This window comes from Mesoplodon bidens (assembly GCF_964165515.1).
Source record: "Mesoplodon bidens genome assembly, chromosome: 16".
NCBI lineage: Eukaryota > Metazoa > Chordata > Mammalia > Artiodactyla > Ziphiidae > Mesoplodon > Mesoplodon bidens.
In genome coordinates, this window is record NC_138173.1 from 71,916,696 (window position 1) to 71,933,327 (window position 16,632).

At 46.5% G+C, this 16,632-nt stretch overlaps 1 protein-coding gene across 3 annotated transcripts in view; it reads left to right on the forward strand.

The window, feature by feature from the left end:
• KHDRBS3 (KH RNA binding domain containing, signal transduction associated 3) overlaps positions 1–15,757 on the forward strand; it is a 162,945-nt gene extending 147,188 nt beyond the window's left edge. For 2 of the 3 annotated variants that reach the window (XM_081258933.1, XM_081258934.1), the window contains exons 8-9: positions 4,534–4,592; positions 6,411–7,036. In XM_081258933.1, the coding sequence (XP_081115059.1) occupies positions 4,534–4,592; positions 6,411–6,502 (151 nt within the window). In that variant the 3' untranslated portion in view covers positions 6,503–7,036. Of the gene's footprint in view, positions 1–4,533; positions 4,593–6,410; positions 7,037–7,964; positions 8,022–15,187 lie in introns of those variants that run through there. The other variant, XR_014017832.1, reaches the window with a different exon arrangement.
• Positions 15,758–16,632: the final 875 nt, after the last annotated feature.

Genomic DNA, 16,632 nt, shown 5'->3' on the forward strand with positions numbered 1-16,632 from the left:
AGGGGTTTGGCCCACGACGAGCCATGAAGGGGTTCCAGGGGGCACGGTCGGGGTGGAGGTGAGGACAGACGGGGGCGGGCAGAAATTTCCAGGTACTGGAGAGAAAGAGCACCTCGTGGTCTGGAGTTCCCCGAGCTACACAGATACAAGCAACGGGCCTAAGGAGATTAGTGCCGGTGACTTTAAACTAGAAATGCGTGGAGAGGCTTGAAGAGGTTGAAGGGATATGGGATGGATTCGTGTCAGGAGTTCCTTCTTAATCCCGTTCGTGGAGCCACAGGGTGATCTGAGAGCTCGGCGTCCTTGTCCTCCTCTTGAACGCCTGTCGGTGGCCTGGGGAGGCGTGGGCTTGGTCCCAGCGCTGCCGTTTGCTCCTTGCCCCCCCCCCGTGTTTCTGTCCAGTGCTGGGCCTATTTCTTGACTCTGGTTGATGGGATCGAGAACCTCCAGGAAAGCCAGGAATCATGCTGAACGTTTGGACTTCCTTCAACCCTGATATGGAGTAGAACGCAGAGGACAGATAGAAGGCCTGGGGAGACGTGGCCCTGGTGCCAGCGAGGGGAGCCCATTCTTGATCTGTTGAGGGAGGGGGCTTCCCTCGACCCCTCGTGATGGAGTTGAGGCATGGTCAGCCGAACGCGTTTTCTTGCATATTAACAATGTTGTAAGTATTGTACACATAAAGGAAGACACTTTTAGAATTTTTCCCCTCTGCCATATGTTGGGTTTTTAGTTTATCCTTGGGAAGTAGGACACGTCTTTGGTTAATAGACATTTGAGGTGCGCGAAATGAAATGCTGCAAAAACAATTCAGATGGAACTGACAGGTACGAGAGTGGGGTTCAGCTGCTCCCAGCTTCTTGGTTTGATGACAGTCTTGAAATAAATAATCAGAAACTGGGTGAAATGTTAGCAGATGTCAGTTTAAAGTTTTCACTTGTCAAAACTAAGATTGTCTTATCACCAAACCATTGCAGGACCAAATTATGCTACCTTTTATTCTCCTGTTCATTGGGAAACATTCCTCACCCCTGATTTTTTTATGCTGAACCATGTTAGAGCATTTCACAGATGGATTTCCAGTCGACACTGATGTTCATTCCTGCTCACTTCATTTAATAGAGAGGACTTAGTCTGGTCAGAAAGCACTTGTTTGACTCCTGTTTATAGGTCTCAGTACCTGTCACTGACAGTTCCAAGCTAAACAGTGGGGACCTGTCTCAGTAAAGAGAATTCTTCTCCGCTTTATGAAGGGGTCACTCTCATTGTTCCCGTGCAACAAAGATAAAATTTTAAAGAGCATCGCAGCTCTATTTGTCTAAGGAGCCATTATGATGTAACTTCTGACCTTTGGAAAGAAGACTGAGGTTCACTTAATTTAGTGCTGAGTTTTTCAGAAGCATTAGCCAATTTATTTTCAACAAAACGAGAATTTATGTTGACTGCTTGTGTCCAGATGCTGTACATGAGCCACGGAGAACGTTAGGGCTGCGCAGCGTCTGGGCAGTCCAGCGCAGTGGGCTTCGGCAGGGGGAGGGGCACTCGGACTCGGTGGGGGCGGGCAGCTGCCCCAAGTCTGCCCGGCCCTGGGAGGCCCAGGTTTTAGACTCAGATGTCTTGACCCGTATTTGGCAAATGACATTTTATCAAAAGCTTCGCTTCTAAATTTCTATCCGCAAGACGAGAAAAACCTTCTACTTTAATAGCGGCTCTCATATGGAAAGCTATTAAATCTTAAGAGGTAGGGATGCCATATTTTTTTGCTGTTGCTTGTTTTTGCTGGATTTTTTTCCTTCTTGAATATGAAGGTCTCTCTCTGTCCCTTTTTCAGCTAGTCCCTCTTTTCTTCTCGCCATAAATGTGTATAATACCTGGATGGAAAATTAGGACTACAGAAAGGGAGAGGAGGAATTTGAGACCAGAGAGAGAACTAGGCAGTTAAACAGTTTGCCGTGATCGTATGGCATTGGGTTTCGCGTGGACCCTGACTTCTGTCTCCGAGCATGAAGAGGCATCCCATAAGCCCCAGGGGAGCGAATAGGACATTCTGGAAGAGTGGCAGAGCAGGTGGGAGTCAAGCAGGAACCACCGGATTAAGGGGGCCGGGCACGGCGAGCGCCGCCCGCCTCTAGCGTGGGTAGGTGCTCAGCACAGGGCAGAGGCGTGTCCTGAGCCTTGAGCACAGCTGCTGCCCCGATGAGCTGTGTGACTCTGGGAGGGGGGCACCCTCACTGAGCCTCGTCTGTCAAAGCACCGAGATTCCACGTAGACCCGTGAGCTCGTGCCTGTGGAGGAGCTGTCAGGACGGCAGGGGTCCAGCTCAGGACAGTCCACTCCTCTCAGGCTCCCTCCCTTTTCCCGAGGCTCTCTAGGAGTGAGTGCCAGCTCTCAGCTGTCCTCGGAAAAATTGCAGATCGCCACCTGGTCTAATAGGTCAGCCGTGGGAGGGACTGCTCTATTCCTGGGCTCCAGTTAAAGCAGCCAGTGGGGCCCCCAGCACACTCCAGGCCAGAAAGCTCACACCGTCACCGGCATGGTGCAGTGTGTTGATTAGCTTCTGAGGACGTGATGAAACCAGGATAACAAGAATCTGGCCTGTGTTCGCACAGGGAGGAGGCATTCTGTGCTGAGGAACATCCCAGCGCAGGCCTTTTATCAATGCTTATTCACCCCGCTTAACACGAGTCCTTACAGACGCTCGGCTTGCAGCCTGCTTCCGCCTCTGTGCCCGGCACGCCGCGCCCACCGCTCACCCCGTCTTCAGCTTCACCCGGGCTCTCAGAACATGCTCAGGCATCGCCGTCTTGTCCGGACACAGCAGAGGGCGGAGGCGCCCCTTCCTCTGCACCCAGGCACTCAGTTCCTGGAGAGCGAGGGCCCGTGGGGGCCAGGAGAGGGGTGAGACGCGGAGGGAGGGCTGTGATGGGGACACAGCCAACCCTGGGAGGTGGCAGTGCGCTCTGAGGAAGCGGCAGTTAGGCTAAAGAGTGGGTGGGAGGCGCTTGGAAGGAGAGGGAAGGGGAACATTTCTGGCAGAAGGCCGAGCCGTCCCCCCAGGCCTGAGGCAGACCGGCTCGCAGCTCCCCGCCTCGGGCCCTTTCCCTCATAGGACCTGCCTCCTTGGGCTGTAGTCAGTGGAGTTGATGATTAGCCTCTGGTCATATTTACCCGAGAAACCAAAGGTGGGAGGAGAGGGCCAGGTGTGGGTCTCGCCAGTTGTGTCCCCTGTATGTTCCCCGTGAGATTTTAGGCTGGCGTCCCAGCTGTTGTGATCTGCGGTATCCTTGCCTGTAAGATGGGCACGGCAGCCCTGCTTTCTCACCTCAGGAGCTGAGGTGACGGCTGCTCGCGGGGTCTCGGAGCTGGTGCAAGGCTACACCCACAGCATGGATTTTATTACTCACTCCGTGGCTTCCTAGGGTGTTAAACAGCTGAGCTGGATCATTTTCCATTTTGATTAGAATTTCTTACTTGATTGCATCAAGTTGGAATAATGACAATGTTTATTTCCAGGACAATCCAAGATAACAAATTCAGGATGATTGTTTCCCTACAAAATTAAGAAGAGTGGGAAAGGGGAAAAAAGCAGGAGAGAGTGCCTGAGAGCCCTCCTCAGATACTCAGAATAGCATTAGAAACTAATGCTATTAGTTTCTATTAGTTCTGTTAGTTTATTAGCATGACCCACCGTGGTCGAGTTATCCAGATTTTCCACAAATTCGTTCCTGTAAAGGGTTATGCCTAATTCACATACTTCGTGTGTGTGTAGCCTGTTTTGCATCATCTACAAGATGGCCGTGGTGCCAGACCCCCTCCCTCCCGGTGTCTCAGGGATGTTGTGCCTTGGAATACAGCTGTGCCTGTGCTTTGGAAAGATTCTTGGCCTCTGTCCTCACAGACTTGGCCAGGGCTGGTGACTGGACCGCAGGGGCCTTTCCTGCCCCTGTCACACACAGTCCTCCTGCTGGGCAGCCACTCCCGATGGTAACGGGATGGTGCTGGGCAAGTAAAACGTTTCATCCCGTAATGTTGTTACTTTATTGTAAAGTGAACTGCCCACGGGTCACACAGCATCGAGTTGTCTGGTCCGTAGGTTTGTGCCTTCCATGAACTTTGCATCGGTTGGAAAGAAGCCGTGGCTGTCCTTCCTCCTGTCCCTCACACGAGCCCAGCCCAGGTTCCGGGTGCACAGGCTGTGATTGTCCACCTCTCAGGCCACTCATCCTTCCAGGACAGGGACTCTGCATCCCTCAGGCACCGTCGGCGCACTCCCTGTGGGCCGGCCAATTGCTGCGGTTAAGGTGTCAGACAGATTTACTGTGAATTAAAGTCAGGGGCCACAGAGGGGACTGTGATAATTCTAAGGCCTCTGTCTTCTCTGTGGGAATTCCTTTCAGTGTTTATCCCTGCCCTTTATTAGTTATCTTTAAGTTGTAGAATTCTTCCTCGAGTATGGTTTAAACTCACAGGCAAGTCAGTTTGTCCTAACTGTGTTTTCGTCTTTCTCTGCTTGTTTTGTTTTGTTCGATACAGTGGTGCTGATTACTATGATTATGGACACGGACTCAGTGAAGAGACTTATGATTCCTACGGTGAGTAAATGGCCAGAGTGGAGCCATAAATAGAAAGGTCATAGAAACAGCTTAAAGATCTCAGGGGAAATTCATACAGACCGAAATTGAGATAGCGGCTCCCTCTCGGTGCATCTGTGCTTATCTAGCTATTTTCAGAAGCTCCTTAAGGTTTAAATTTAATATTTAAAGAGGACTAAAGACTTGCAGAAGATTACAAGAATTCAGATTCTAAACTTAGATTTTCTGTTTGGGATGACTGCCATGTGCTGATTTTCTCACTATTGAACAATTTGCCAAACTGCAGACACTTGATAGAATGGGTCTCTTTGAAGTGTCTTTGCTTCTTGACAGTAAAGAAAATGAAGCAATTGAGACTACAGCCCTACAGTGATTCCACCACCCCCATCTTGATATTTTAATTTATTCGCGATCTCAAATCCTCTAAAAACATTAGGGTGGGAATCATTCAGTAAAGGTTACGGAAGCACTGAGCCAGGAAGGAGATGCACAGCTCTCTCAGACTTACAGGGAGACATCGAAACCCCACTTACTTCAGTGGGAGCTGGCTGAGATGCCGGGGAACCCATGTCCAGAGTCTCAATATGCAGAAGGATGACAGGTTTAATTAAAAGAATTGGCGGCAGCAACTTAACGATACTAAGAAGCTCCTTTGCCACGGGGCAGAGATCAGAGAATGCGAAGCTTCAGTCAGTTGCAAAGCTCTGATGAATGCTTCGTGCCCAGTGCAAGTGAATCAGGATTCTCGTTAAATGGGTGTTATGACATTTCTCTGAACATAACTGAAAAACCATTTTCCAGTGTTCCTTTTGAAGTGCATTTTGTTGTATCACCTGCCCCAAGCCTCGATGACGCACCTTGGTTTTTTCGTTGTCGTTGTTATTCGTTAGAGATGCTTAAGAGAAATACCTTGGCTTGCTGAATGCTGTCTACTTAAATTGATGCAAGTTAGCTTGAGGGAATGACGTTGATTGCATGTTTGTATCAAATAAGAGGTCATTTTCAGCATTTTTTCCTTCACAGCTTTTTTAAATTGGTCTCCGTGGAGGCATGGCTTTTAAATCGCTGTGTGTTGCAGCACAGATGTTAACTGTTTGTTGTCAAAGACCCGCAGATCACTCACTGAGGGCCCAGAGATGGGGGTGATTGAATGTCCCTCTGTTACAAATAACATCGTTCGGTATGGATTTAGTATTAGGATGAAAGCAATTTGACATTATGTCATTGAGATTATTTCACATCCAGGAAGTATTTTTGAGGCATAACTCTCCACCCAATACAACTTTCATTTACTCTTTCTTTGAAGGACCTGTGAAGAATGAGGCATCATTTCCCCCGCCCAAGCTGCCCGTTTCCATTTTGCGCTCCAGTTTTCTCTCCTTTTGCCTTCACAAATTTTTATCTGTGTTTTCTTTGTTTTTGAAGAAGAAATCCAAGTGACCCTTTTCCCAGTCTCTTTCCCATCCATAGATGTCTTCACGTTTAGCAAGAGGCAGTTCAATTTGCTGCTTGAGTTTGCGAGCATTTGTTAAATGAGTGGCCGAAAGGAAGTTCCTGCAAAGTTGGTTGCCATTTAAGATACAAAAATTATTTGTCTTCCCAGGCTGGTAGGATTTGCTAGTGAGAGGACCATTTTCCATTGTGTTCATAATTTTTTTTTTTTTAAAGCGAATTCCCTTGGGTTTTTTTAGGACCTCGGGGGATACATACCTTCAGTATGGCATCTACCACTGGTTCAGGGCTAAGTTAGATTCTGAAAAATGAAGCCAGTGGGATCTCTGGCAGTGGTCTAACTGTGATTCATCTGACTGACTTTAGGGCAAGAGGAGTGGACTAACTCAAGACACAAGGCACCCTCGGCGAGGACAGCAAAGGGCGTCTACAGAGACCAGCCATACAGCAGATACTGATTGTACTGTCTGATGTTGTGACATAGCCAGTCTCCACCAGTCCTGTATACTGTTCAAAGTAATTGTTTTCTATGAACAATCCCTTTTTAAATAAATCAAAATGCTTAACATCTGAAGGGATGGAATTTAAAATTACTTTGTTGAAACATCAACCTGGGCAGAAAAAAAAAAAAGACATGTAAAATTTTGTTATTTCCAGTCTGTATATGAAAAAATAGGTCATCAAAAGGAAAAAAAAATAACTTTGATTAACTAGTGTTAAACAAAAAAGATAGGTTTACTAAATATGTTAATCCATCCTTTTAACATAAGCCTCACCTTTCATTTTAAAGGTTTCCATAGAAATTTAGTTATTTTATCTTTCAGCCATATGCTAGTTGTTTTTTTTTTTTTCTCTTGCCAACGTTCGTAAAAAGGGAAGCCAATTACAAGTGCAAATAATGTGGTATTCTTTTGTAACTCAAGTCTTGAAATGTTCTGTAGTGTTAAGCAAAGTCTCCTCTTGCTTGATACTAAATAAACTTTTGAAAGAAATTTTGTGTGTGTGAGCTAACAATTTCATGTCTCTCTTATTTAAAAAGGCCTTCATAAATAGTCGTAAACAGGGAAAGGATTCATTTAACAACGCTTGTCAAAAAAGAGTCACACTAAACATTGTACAACTTATTTTAAAACATGGTATAAAATTAAATGTACCATTATATACTCACCGTAGATTTAAATGCTGTTTAAAGAGTCCAAATGGTATCAAGCTGCTTGAGTGGCACGTTAAAAACTACGCAAAACCAAATCTTGTTTAAAAACTGGTTTTAAAATAACTACTGATTTTCTGAAAAAGATGTGATCAGTTTTCATCTTGTTGAGCGTTTTTTCACTAGTGCAACTTTGGATTTTTTATGAGAATTTTGGTACCTTAATGAACACCTCGCTCCATGCTGGAAGCAATAAGCACAAAGCTTTTAAAGACATTCTGACTTGACTAATTGAGGTCGCACTCGCCAAGGCTGAGGATGTGTAACCCTTAAACGGTCTTCATTTTCAAAGGTAAATAAATCAAATAAGATTTTAATCTCACTTAATTTATCTTAATATAACTAATAAAACCAGGGAGGTTACAACTTAGCAAGTTTCATTATCCATTTTAGAAAGGTTTTAAGATCACCTAAATTCTCATTTTAAAAAGTTTAATTTGTTTTAGTAATCTAAAAAGCCTTAGTTTAGTCAGTTTAATTGGGGCCAATTATTCCCTATTAAACAAATGTAAAACCTCATAACTAGTTGTTTGTAATACATTCTTTGGTTAGTAATTGAGGGCACTTCTTAAAACTGACAAATATTTAATAAAGTTTTTCTTTAATCATTTGGCTAAGTTTTTTTAAATTGTAGATTATGTAAAATGTTTAATTTTTATTTTCTGAGGGGTCTCCTTCTCTTTGAGTAAAAAGGTCTTTTCTTTTGTTAGGAAATGTTGGCCATCTTGGAAGGTGAAAGGAAGGTTGTGTCCGTCCAGCAGACACAGGTGAGTGCCTTTGTTCCAGTCATTTGATGTGCTTCTCTGAAGTCGCGTGGAACATTTCCCACCCTGTTCCCACCACCAGCACTAGTGACTGTGGCTAACTAACTTCCTGAATGTAATGTAAGCAAGTCAGACCCAGGGAGCTCTGCGTAAGCTGCAGAGGTGGGAGGCTCGGCCATCACACTGTGTAAGTTAACTCCATTACTTTCCTCAGTAAAAACGTAACAGGCTAGTCGGTAGCATGAAAAGGTTTTCAAAAGTATCAAGTGAAAGAGCAGTTTACTGCTAGCGATCCCATCGTCCAGTCCCAATTTTATTTTTTAAAAATAGACTGTATATATTCTCTCTATATATATTCATAGGCAAAATATTACATGGATGTGCTGGAAATTTTTGACAGTAATCATCTTAAGCTTGTGAAAGTATGATTTGTGTGTGTGTCCTTTTCTACTTTGAGTTTTCCAAAACAAATTATTGCTTTTAATAAGATAAATATGATAAGGTGTATTTTATACTTATTATTATACTTATTATTACTCTTAGGAAGAAAATAGTTCTGTTCACTCCCATAAATCAAAATAAGTGTTCTGGGTTTTTTTTGTTTGTTTGGTTGGTTTTTTTGGTGCTTCTCTACTTGTACAGAAAGGGAATGTGATATATAACATTTTTTCAGTTCGCGACGTTATATTGAAATTTTTTTCACTGTTTTCTTTAATAAGTAATTTATTTTTTATTTTTTTTAGGAATTGGCATATTAAATAATAAGTGTAGGTTTCTTTAATCAGAAATTATGGACAGGTCCCTGGAGGGTAAATCCCCAGATGGTCTTCAGAGCTAATTCATAGGACTTGTTCAATTTTATGTTTATTTTCATTTATTAAAGAATCCACAGCTCCATTGGACTGTAAAAAGGGGTTGTGAGCCAGAAAGGTCAGGAACCACCAGGAATGCTCTTGGACAGGAGTTCTTCTGCTTGGCTTTCTAGGGCTTCCCTTATTCGGCAAATACTCTACTGAGCCTCATTTCTCCCTGTTTCAATAGGAGGACTTGCAGGCGAGCAGCCTTCTCCTGTCCCTAAGCGCACACTGCATCCTTCCCAGATCTTTCCCCTGGCCTTTGTCTACCCCCTTGGGATTCGTTTATCTTCTCATTTGACAACGTTTACTGAGCGCCAGTTCTTCCCCAGATACAAAGGAGGCAACAGGAACACAAAGATCTATAGGACGTGGACCTTACGCTCAAGTAGTTCAGCATGGATGGAGGTGGTAGGTGACACACCAGCACTTGCTGCCCCGGGCCTTTGCCCCTAGAAACCATGCCCATCCTTCAGGACTCGGTCCCACGCCCTCCCTTCCGTGTCTTCAGCAGTGAAACCGCGATCCCTCCGTGCTCTCTGAAATAGTGTGCATAGTTTATACTTCTTCATTTTAGTATTGATACCATGTGACTTAGATTGGTTATAAGTTGCCATTATGACCAAGCCTGTGCTTAATCACTTTCTATAAATGATTTCATTGAATCCTCACAATGATAAGAAGGTGAGTGTCATCTCCATTTTACGGAGGAAGATGCTTAGGCTTCAAGAGGTGAGATCACTGTGTAGGATCCCAGGCCCTATGACTGGTAGAGCCAGTTTTGGACTGTCCACTCTGATCCAGAGCCTTTGTCCTAACCGTGCTGTTACACTGTCCGCTCTCTGGGCTAGCACTCGCTCTCCCTTTAGATTAAAGGCTCCTTGAGGGCAGGGGCTAACTTTTATGTCGCCTTGTATTCCTAGAAGTGAGCCTTAACACACTGACTGTTGGCAGACGTCGTGATTGATAAGTAGCCCCTCCGTCTCTGTCCCACCCTGCCCCAGATTCCTCCCTGGAGAGACTCTTTGGCTGTAGTCAGGTTCTGAATCATGCTTTGTTCAAGATATTGCAAGTTGAATAAGTATCAACGTTCATGCAGACACGTTGGCTGAGCATCTGCTATGCTGCAGGCAGTGGAGACGCAGTGGGGACAACAGTCTTCTGGGGAAGTGGGCCAGTCAGGCGCCAGTGACTGGGCGGCGACAGATGTAGCGTGGGAGAGACATGGACGCCAGGCGGGGTGGCAGAGGTGGGACGGGTGCCAGCAGGGCTGTAAGGACCAGTAGAAGGCAACCACATAGGGAGGGTCTTCCTGGAAGCAGTCGTACCTAGCTCTGTCATTTACCAGCTTTGTTACTTAACCTTACTGAACTTCAGTCTCAACTGCAGTTTCCCCATCCATCCATACAATGGACACAATAGTGAAATCTACCTCAGTATAGCTGTGAGGATTAGAAGCATGCCTGGCACACACCTAGGTGCGTGCTCTTGCTTGTTGCTTTATGCAGATATTTGGATTATAAGAAAACACAGTTATCTAGGAAATTTTGATTATTTAGGTAATTAGAGAAAGCTCTAGGTGATGCTGTCTGTGTGGGCAAGGGGCACAGAATGAAGGATCTTGCAGGTCCTGCTAAGAAGCTCAAATACAGTGAGCCCACGCTGAAATGTAATAAATACCCTGTTCACCATTGAGCTGGCCCTGCTGCATCCCCCTAGGCAGAGATGGTGCCTTTTTCAGCCTGCGTTCCAGCAGGAACTTTGTACAGACCTCTGTTTGCACTGGTTATTGATCTGATAGCCAGGTGGTGAGAGCCTTAAACAACGGGGGCCTAACCTTTCCATCCTTTTGTTCCAGCTCTTAGCACAGGATTTGGCGGCCGAAAGCGCTGAGCAAGACAGTGGATGTGAAAGAATGACATTGTCAGTGTGAGCGGTATGATTCCTAATGGGCAGTGTTAGGGATGCTTAGGAAATAGCTCACAGAGACCCAAAAAAGGAAGAAAAAAATCACTCATGTAAATAGGAATAGTCTAACTCAAAATTAGACAGTGACTCTAGGCACTGTGTACAGAGAGACAGGTCCCAGAATTTAAAACAGATGATTTGAAGAAAAAAATTAAAATGTAGTCACAAATCTAATTAACCGGGCTTCCCTGGTGGCGCAGTGGTTGAGAGTCTGCCTGCCGATGCCGGGGACACGGGTTCGTGCCCCAGTCCGGGAAGATCCCGCATGCCGTGGAGTGGCTGGGCCCGTGAGCCATGGCCGCTGGGCCTGTGCCTCCGAAGCCTGTGCTCCACAACGGGAGAGGCCACAGCAGTGAGAGGCCCGCGTACCGCCAAAAAAAAAAAAAAAAAATCTAATTAACCAAGTTAAGCCGCTTTACAGGTTATATGTGATAAGTATAAATAATAAAGTTGGTTATTTTATATGCAAACCATATCTACTATTTATAGTGATGTACTATTTATACTGATTTGTGTTGTAGGAATAGAAAAGAAAAAATTCATCATTATGTTTCAGATAACAAAATCTGGGCTTCCCTGGTGGCACAGTGGTTGAGAGTCCGCCTGCCAATGCAGGGGACACGGGTTCGTGCCCCGGTCCGGGAAGATCCCACATGCTGCAGAGCGGCTGGGCCCTTGAGCCATGGCCGCTAGGCCTGCGCGTCCAGAGCCTGTGCTCCGCAACGGGAGAGGCCGCAACAGTGAGAGGCCCGTGTACCGCAAAAAAAAAAAAAAAAAAAAAGATAACAAAATCTACTTTATGCTTGATTCTGTTTCCATCTTTGAGGAAGGTTGTGGAACATTTTAAAATCTGAATTCCATCCTCCCCCTATCTAATGGAAAATCCTTTCCAATTGAAGTTGATTCTGAATGGGATTCTTATTCCAGGAATCTGGCTGTCTTTCAGGGATCAGCACCGACTGCTGTACCTGTTTTTCTTGTCTTAGCTTGAGTCCTTCCCGGTCCGGCCTGCCCCTCCAGCCGCTCCCCCAACCGGCCGTACCGCCCTCAGCCTTGCTGTGCTCCAGCCTTGCTCTCGAGCACCCTTCGTGGTGCTTTGGTATCTGCGCCATTGTCTGCCTGAAATCACATTTCCCTACTCTTCTCCCCAGCTCTCGATGTAGCTGGTCAGTACTGGTCTGCCCAACTTTGGAGTGAGACTTGAAGCATCACCTCGCTCAGGAAGTCTTCCTTGGCCCAGTGTCTCCACATCTCCCTGGGTGCAGAATCCCTGCCGGAGGGCCCTCACCTGCAGAGTGGGGTCCTGCAATTGACCGTTTCCTCTCCTCTCCATCCCTCCCCCCCGACCCCGAATGTGAGCATCTTCAGTGCAGGTACCGTGGCTTAGCACAGCCGTCATGTATGTGGTGAGTGAAATGAACAAGGTGGCGTTGTGTCTCCTGGTACGGGACAGTGGATTAGGACTTCACCGGCCTCATCGGGTCAAGTTAGAGTCATTCTTCCACTGGAAGAGAATTTCCCAGGTTGTTAAATGTTGCCGTTCGCGTATGCACGTATGTAAGAGCTCACCCGACCACCACGGCAAGATCCACGCCTTTCCTCACCTCCCCACGTCTGCTCCCTGCCGCACTTCCTAGCACCTACCAGGCTCTCAGACGCCACCGTGACGGGCGCAGGGCTGGAGGTGCCCTCCTGAAGCCGGGTCTCTGCTCACTTGTTGACGCGTTTGTCTTTCTCACCAGTGGCATCACTTCAGGTTCTTTAAAGACGGAACCACGTCTCATTTGACTTTCCGTCCAGATCCCAGCGAGGTGCCTGGCGCAAAGCGGGGACTGACAGTGCTCACTGAGGGGCGAATGACTGAATGAATTAATGAGCAAACGACGATGCTGTAATTCTTAAAATACTGACACTGAGCCCTTCTCACTGTTAGTTTGGTTTATCAGTGGAAATGAGGTAATTGACTTCTGTAACCATTGGCTTTTTTAGTGGAAAAGGAGAAGTTGGAAAACAAAAACATGCCCTTAATTTAGTAGGTGATAGCATGTGCTCGGTACAAAATCCAAAACTTTGGAAAAAGGGTACAATGAAAAGTTGGTCTTAATTCCCACCCCTGCCCTCAAATGCCCAGAGGCAGCTGTTGGTCTTGGTTGTTTTTTTTTTTTTTTTTTTTTTCCAGAGATAGAAAAACACGTGCTTTGCTTCTGCACAGACTAATGGTTACTGTTTTTAACATACAGAACAGTACACTTTTTTATACCTGCCTTGTTTCACTTTAGAGTATATCTTTGAGTTCGTTTTCTATCGTTTTAAATTCTAAAGGTGTGTTTTTCTTTTTATTGGCTGAATAATCTTTATATGAACGCACCATAATTTAAACAACTGTTGACACGTAGTTTTGCTTCCAGTACTTTGCATTCATTAAAGACAGTGCTAGAAAGTGCAGCCCTTCATCTCTGTTCTTGTGCACGTTCACATACATCTGTAGAATAAGATTCTAAGGTAGATCTATTGAGTCATTACATTTTCTTAGAGTTATTACTGTATTGCTCCCCGTAGAGGTAATGGTGTATCTTAATATGCTTTTCTGAAGGAAACTTGAACCCTCGGTGCTATACTCTCCATCACCGCGTACAACTGTTAGCACCTGCGGCGGGCGGCCACACAGAAAACTCACCCGCGCAGAGTGGGTTCACAGTGGTCTTTCCTTCCCACGGAGGTGGGCATGTGGTAGGTTGGGTCCCCGTGTGAGCGAGTGAGTGAGGACGGCTCCGGGCGCTCGGCTGTGTCCTACAGGGGTGGTGGTGGCTCCCGCTGGTCTCCTCTCACTCCTGGAGCCTCCTTTCGTGAGCCGATGGATTCTAAGGCCGACCTGCAGCGGCAGGCCCTGTGCTCAGCACTGTGGACGCACCCGGGGAAGGAAGGCCTCTGCTCTTAAGGGACCCGCGGTCTCTCTGAGGAAGCCGGACCCCAGCTGGCCCTTCTGTCCGCCGTATCTTTGCCCACCGTCTCCTCTCCTCTGGGTATCCAGAGCCTGCCGGTTCCTCAAGATCTTCTCTCTCTCCTTCTGCCCAAAGAACCCTTGTCTCTCTTCACTCTGAGAGTACTGGCCAGTGACACCCAAGTGGCGAACCCCTAATTCTGATCTGCTGATTGACGTGTGGGTTGTCCTGCAGCCCCGGGGAGTCCTCGGGGGTCAGGAGCAAGTCCGTCATGTGTCATTTAAGAGCACGCAGTGGTCAAGCCATTCAAGAAATAGGCACTGATGAATTTAACAGCGCCCTAATGAATAGATGCACTGTATTCGCTGTTTCCTTTTTTTAAGTATTAGCCTTTACAGTAACTGTCTGTGTCTGGTTTGTCCTGGCACACCGGTGCCGTGTGCGGGGGCCGAGGCTCACTGTCCCTGGCTCCACGAGTGGTCATGACAGGCAAGGTGAAGGCAGAGGGTGCACAGGCACAGGTCACGAGCTCTGGCCGAGGAAGGGCGAGGAGGGCAAGGCTTCACAGAGGAGGAGAAACCTGAAGCGGGCTTTACAGTGAAGTCGAAATCGTGAAGCAGACACGGGAGGAGGAGATGTCAGAGTTGCCAGGCTGGTGCAGGTCGGAGGGAGGAAGGGAGGGGCCTCGTGTGTCTGGGGACGAGTAAGCAGTTGCTGGGAGCTAAGGGGCAGGTGCCGGAGGGGGGTGGGGGTGGGGCGGGAGGGGTGGGGGGCTGGGTCACATCACAGGGAGCCTCCTCGAGGACGGTCCCCCTCCCCCTCCCCCGCGCATCTGGGACCAGAGCAGTGAGGAGCAAGCGTGGCGAACGCCATGTCTTCTCTTGTGATTAGGTTCTGTTTTGCGTTTTGTTTCCTTCTGGTTGCCGCTTGGGTTTTGAAACAACCGTTTTGTTGTCATTAGCACATCAGAATATATTGTTTGGTGTTAGTTAGTAAATAAAATTTTGTTTAAATATACCTGAAAGCTGAGTCTCTTCTCAGGTGGCAGGAAGGCAAGGACAGCGCCAGTGTGTATCCATAGGAAGTCACTGCACATTTTAGTACGGGAAGTTCCGTGTGAAAAGAGGCGTGGCCATCCTGAAAGCCTCCTACCCGTACGTGTCGTGACGGGGAGGAGTCTGATCATCACCATATACTGTTTAATCATTCATCTGCCTAACTGAACACAAATATTGTATGTCCTTAATCTCTACCATTCTCTTTTGTATTGTTTTCCATAAGTATTCTCATTTCTATCAAATTTCAGTTTGCCTGCTTCCTCTGCCTAAATCCTGCCATTCTCACCAGAGTGTAAATAATTTGTTACTTGAAGTATACAAATATATATCACTTTCCTCTCTTTCAGGAACTTTCCTTCCAATTATGGACTGCTTAAGAAATAATCAACTCACCAATGTGCCTAGTCAGTAAATGAATTCACTTGAGAACTTGAAAATCATCTCTCTTTTTTTTTCTTTTTTGTACAACTTTGTGTTTCATGAAATGTTTTATAAAATGCTATGCTTTTTAATTTGGAAAGTCTGTTTGAAAAAGGGAAAGAAAGTCAGTCTCTTTGTCTCCTCATAACAGAAAACAAATGATTTGTATATTGCTTAACAAAGGCTGCCTATTTCAATCTCTTCTACTTTAATATAAACTAGAAAAACAAAGGCTTGTTATTTCAGCCCAGCTCTAAATTCTGCACACTGGAGAACCATATATGGCTGCAACTCACAGCTCACAAGAAGTCAAGCCTCAGCACAAATTCCAGCTTTGAAAATGATTTATCCAACTCAATTATGGACCAATAAATATGAACATGTTATGCCAAAAGTACGCCGCCACATAAAAGGTTAATTATAAAGGCCTCTGTGGGAAGCAGGGGCACTGTCAGAATAGAAACCCGATTTTCATGCCTCTGTAATTTGTTGTGGAACATAAAGGTCATCATCCCCTCGGACAGTATTATTCAGTTCCTTCTCTTTTCATCACTTGCTGGTGCTTTGTGATTTTAATTCAGTACGCCCCCGGAGGATGCGTTTTATTCCTTCTGCTAGAAGCTCACACAACACGCTTCCTAGCCTTGGAATTTCGGAAACAGTCTTGTGCATCGTTAAATTGTCACTTTCTTACCTCAAAGACACATTCCCTCAAGGCGTTCACTTTTTACAGGGTACCGTGGCGGGAGCATTGTGTTAAAAGCACAGAACAACTTCTGATAGGTTTGCTTTTCCTTATCCTCCCATGATGCCCCCCAAAGACATGGTCTTCTCCTCCTGCAGTGGGCACTTTCGCGTTTGTCAGATACGTGTTTCTCCATCTCAGAAGTGCAAGGAATGAAGGCCCGCGTCCCAGAGGGCCGCGGCAGTGCCGCAGTGAGCGGGTGTGGGTCCTCACAGAGCACGGTCAGCAGCCCCCCTGTGTGGAACTAATCCTAAACAAGCAGGAACTTTAGGACGGGAGCCAGACTGTCCTAAGTGGGGAAGAATTTGAGCTCCCTTTCTGCCTGCAGCCTTTGCCCCTCCTGAGCTGGGGACCCAGTCATAAAGCTGCAAGTGAAATCCCAGGGATTCGAACTGTCCGACTCACCTCCTGTCTGTGCCCCCTTCTCCCAGCCTCGCTTGCTGCCTTAGTCTTGGCCTGATGCTGTGCCGCCTGTATCACCTAAACTCAACTGAGCACACATTTACTGAGAGCCTCCTACAATGCTGGGCGCCGCCCTGCGTGTGAGAGCACAGGACAGAGCAGAGGGGCTCCTGCCTCGAGCGTACATCCCAGTGGGGGGAGCCAGACCATCACCCGCGAACCAGA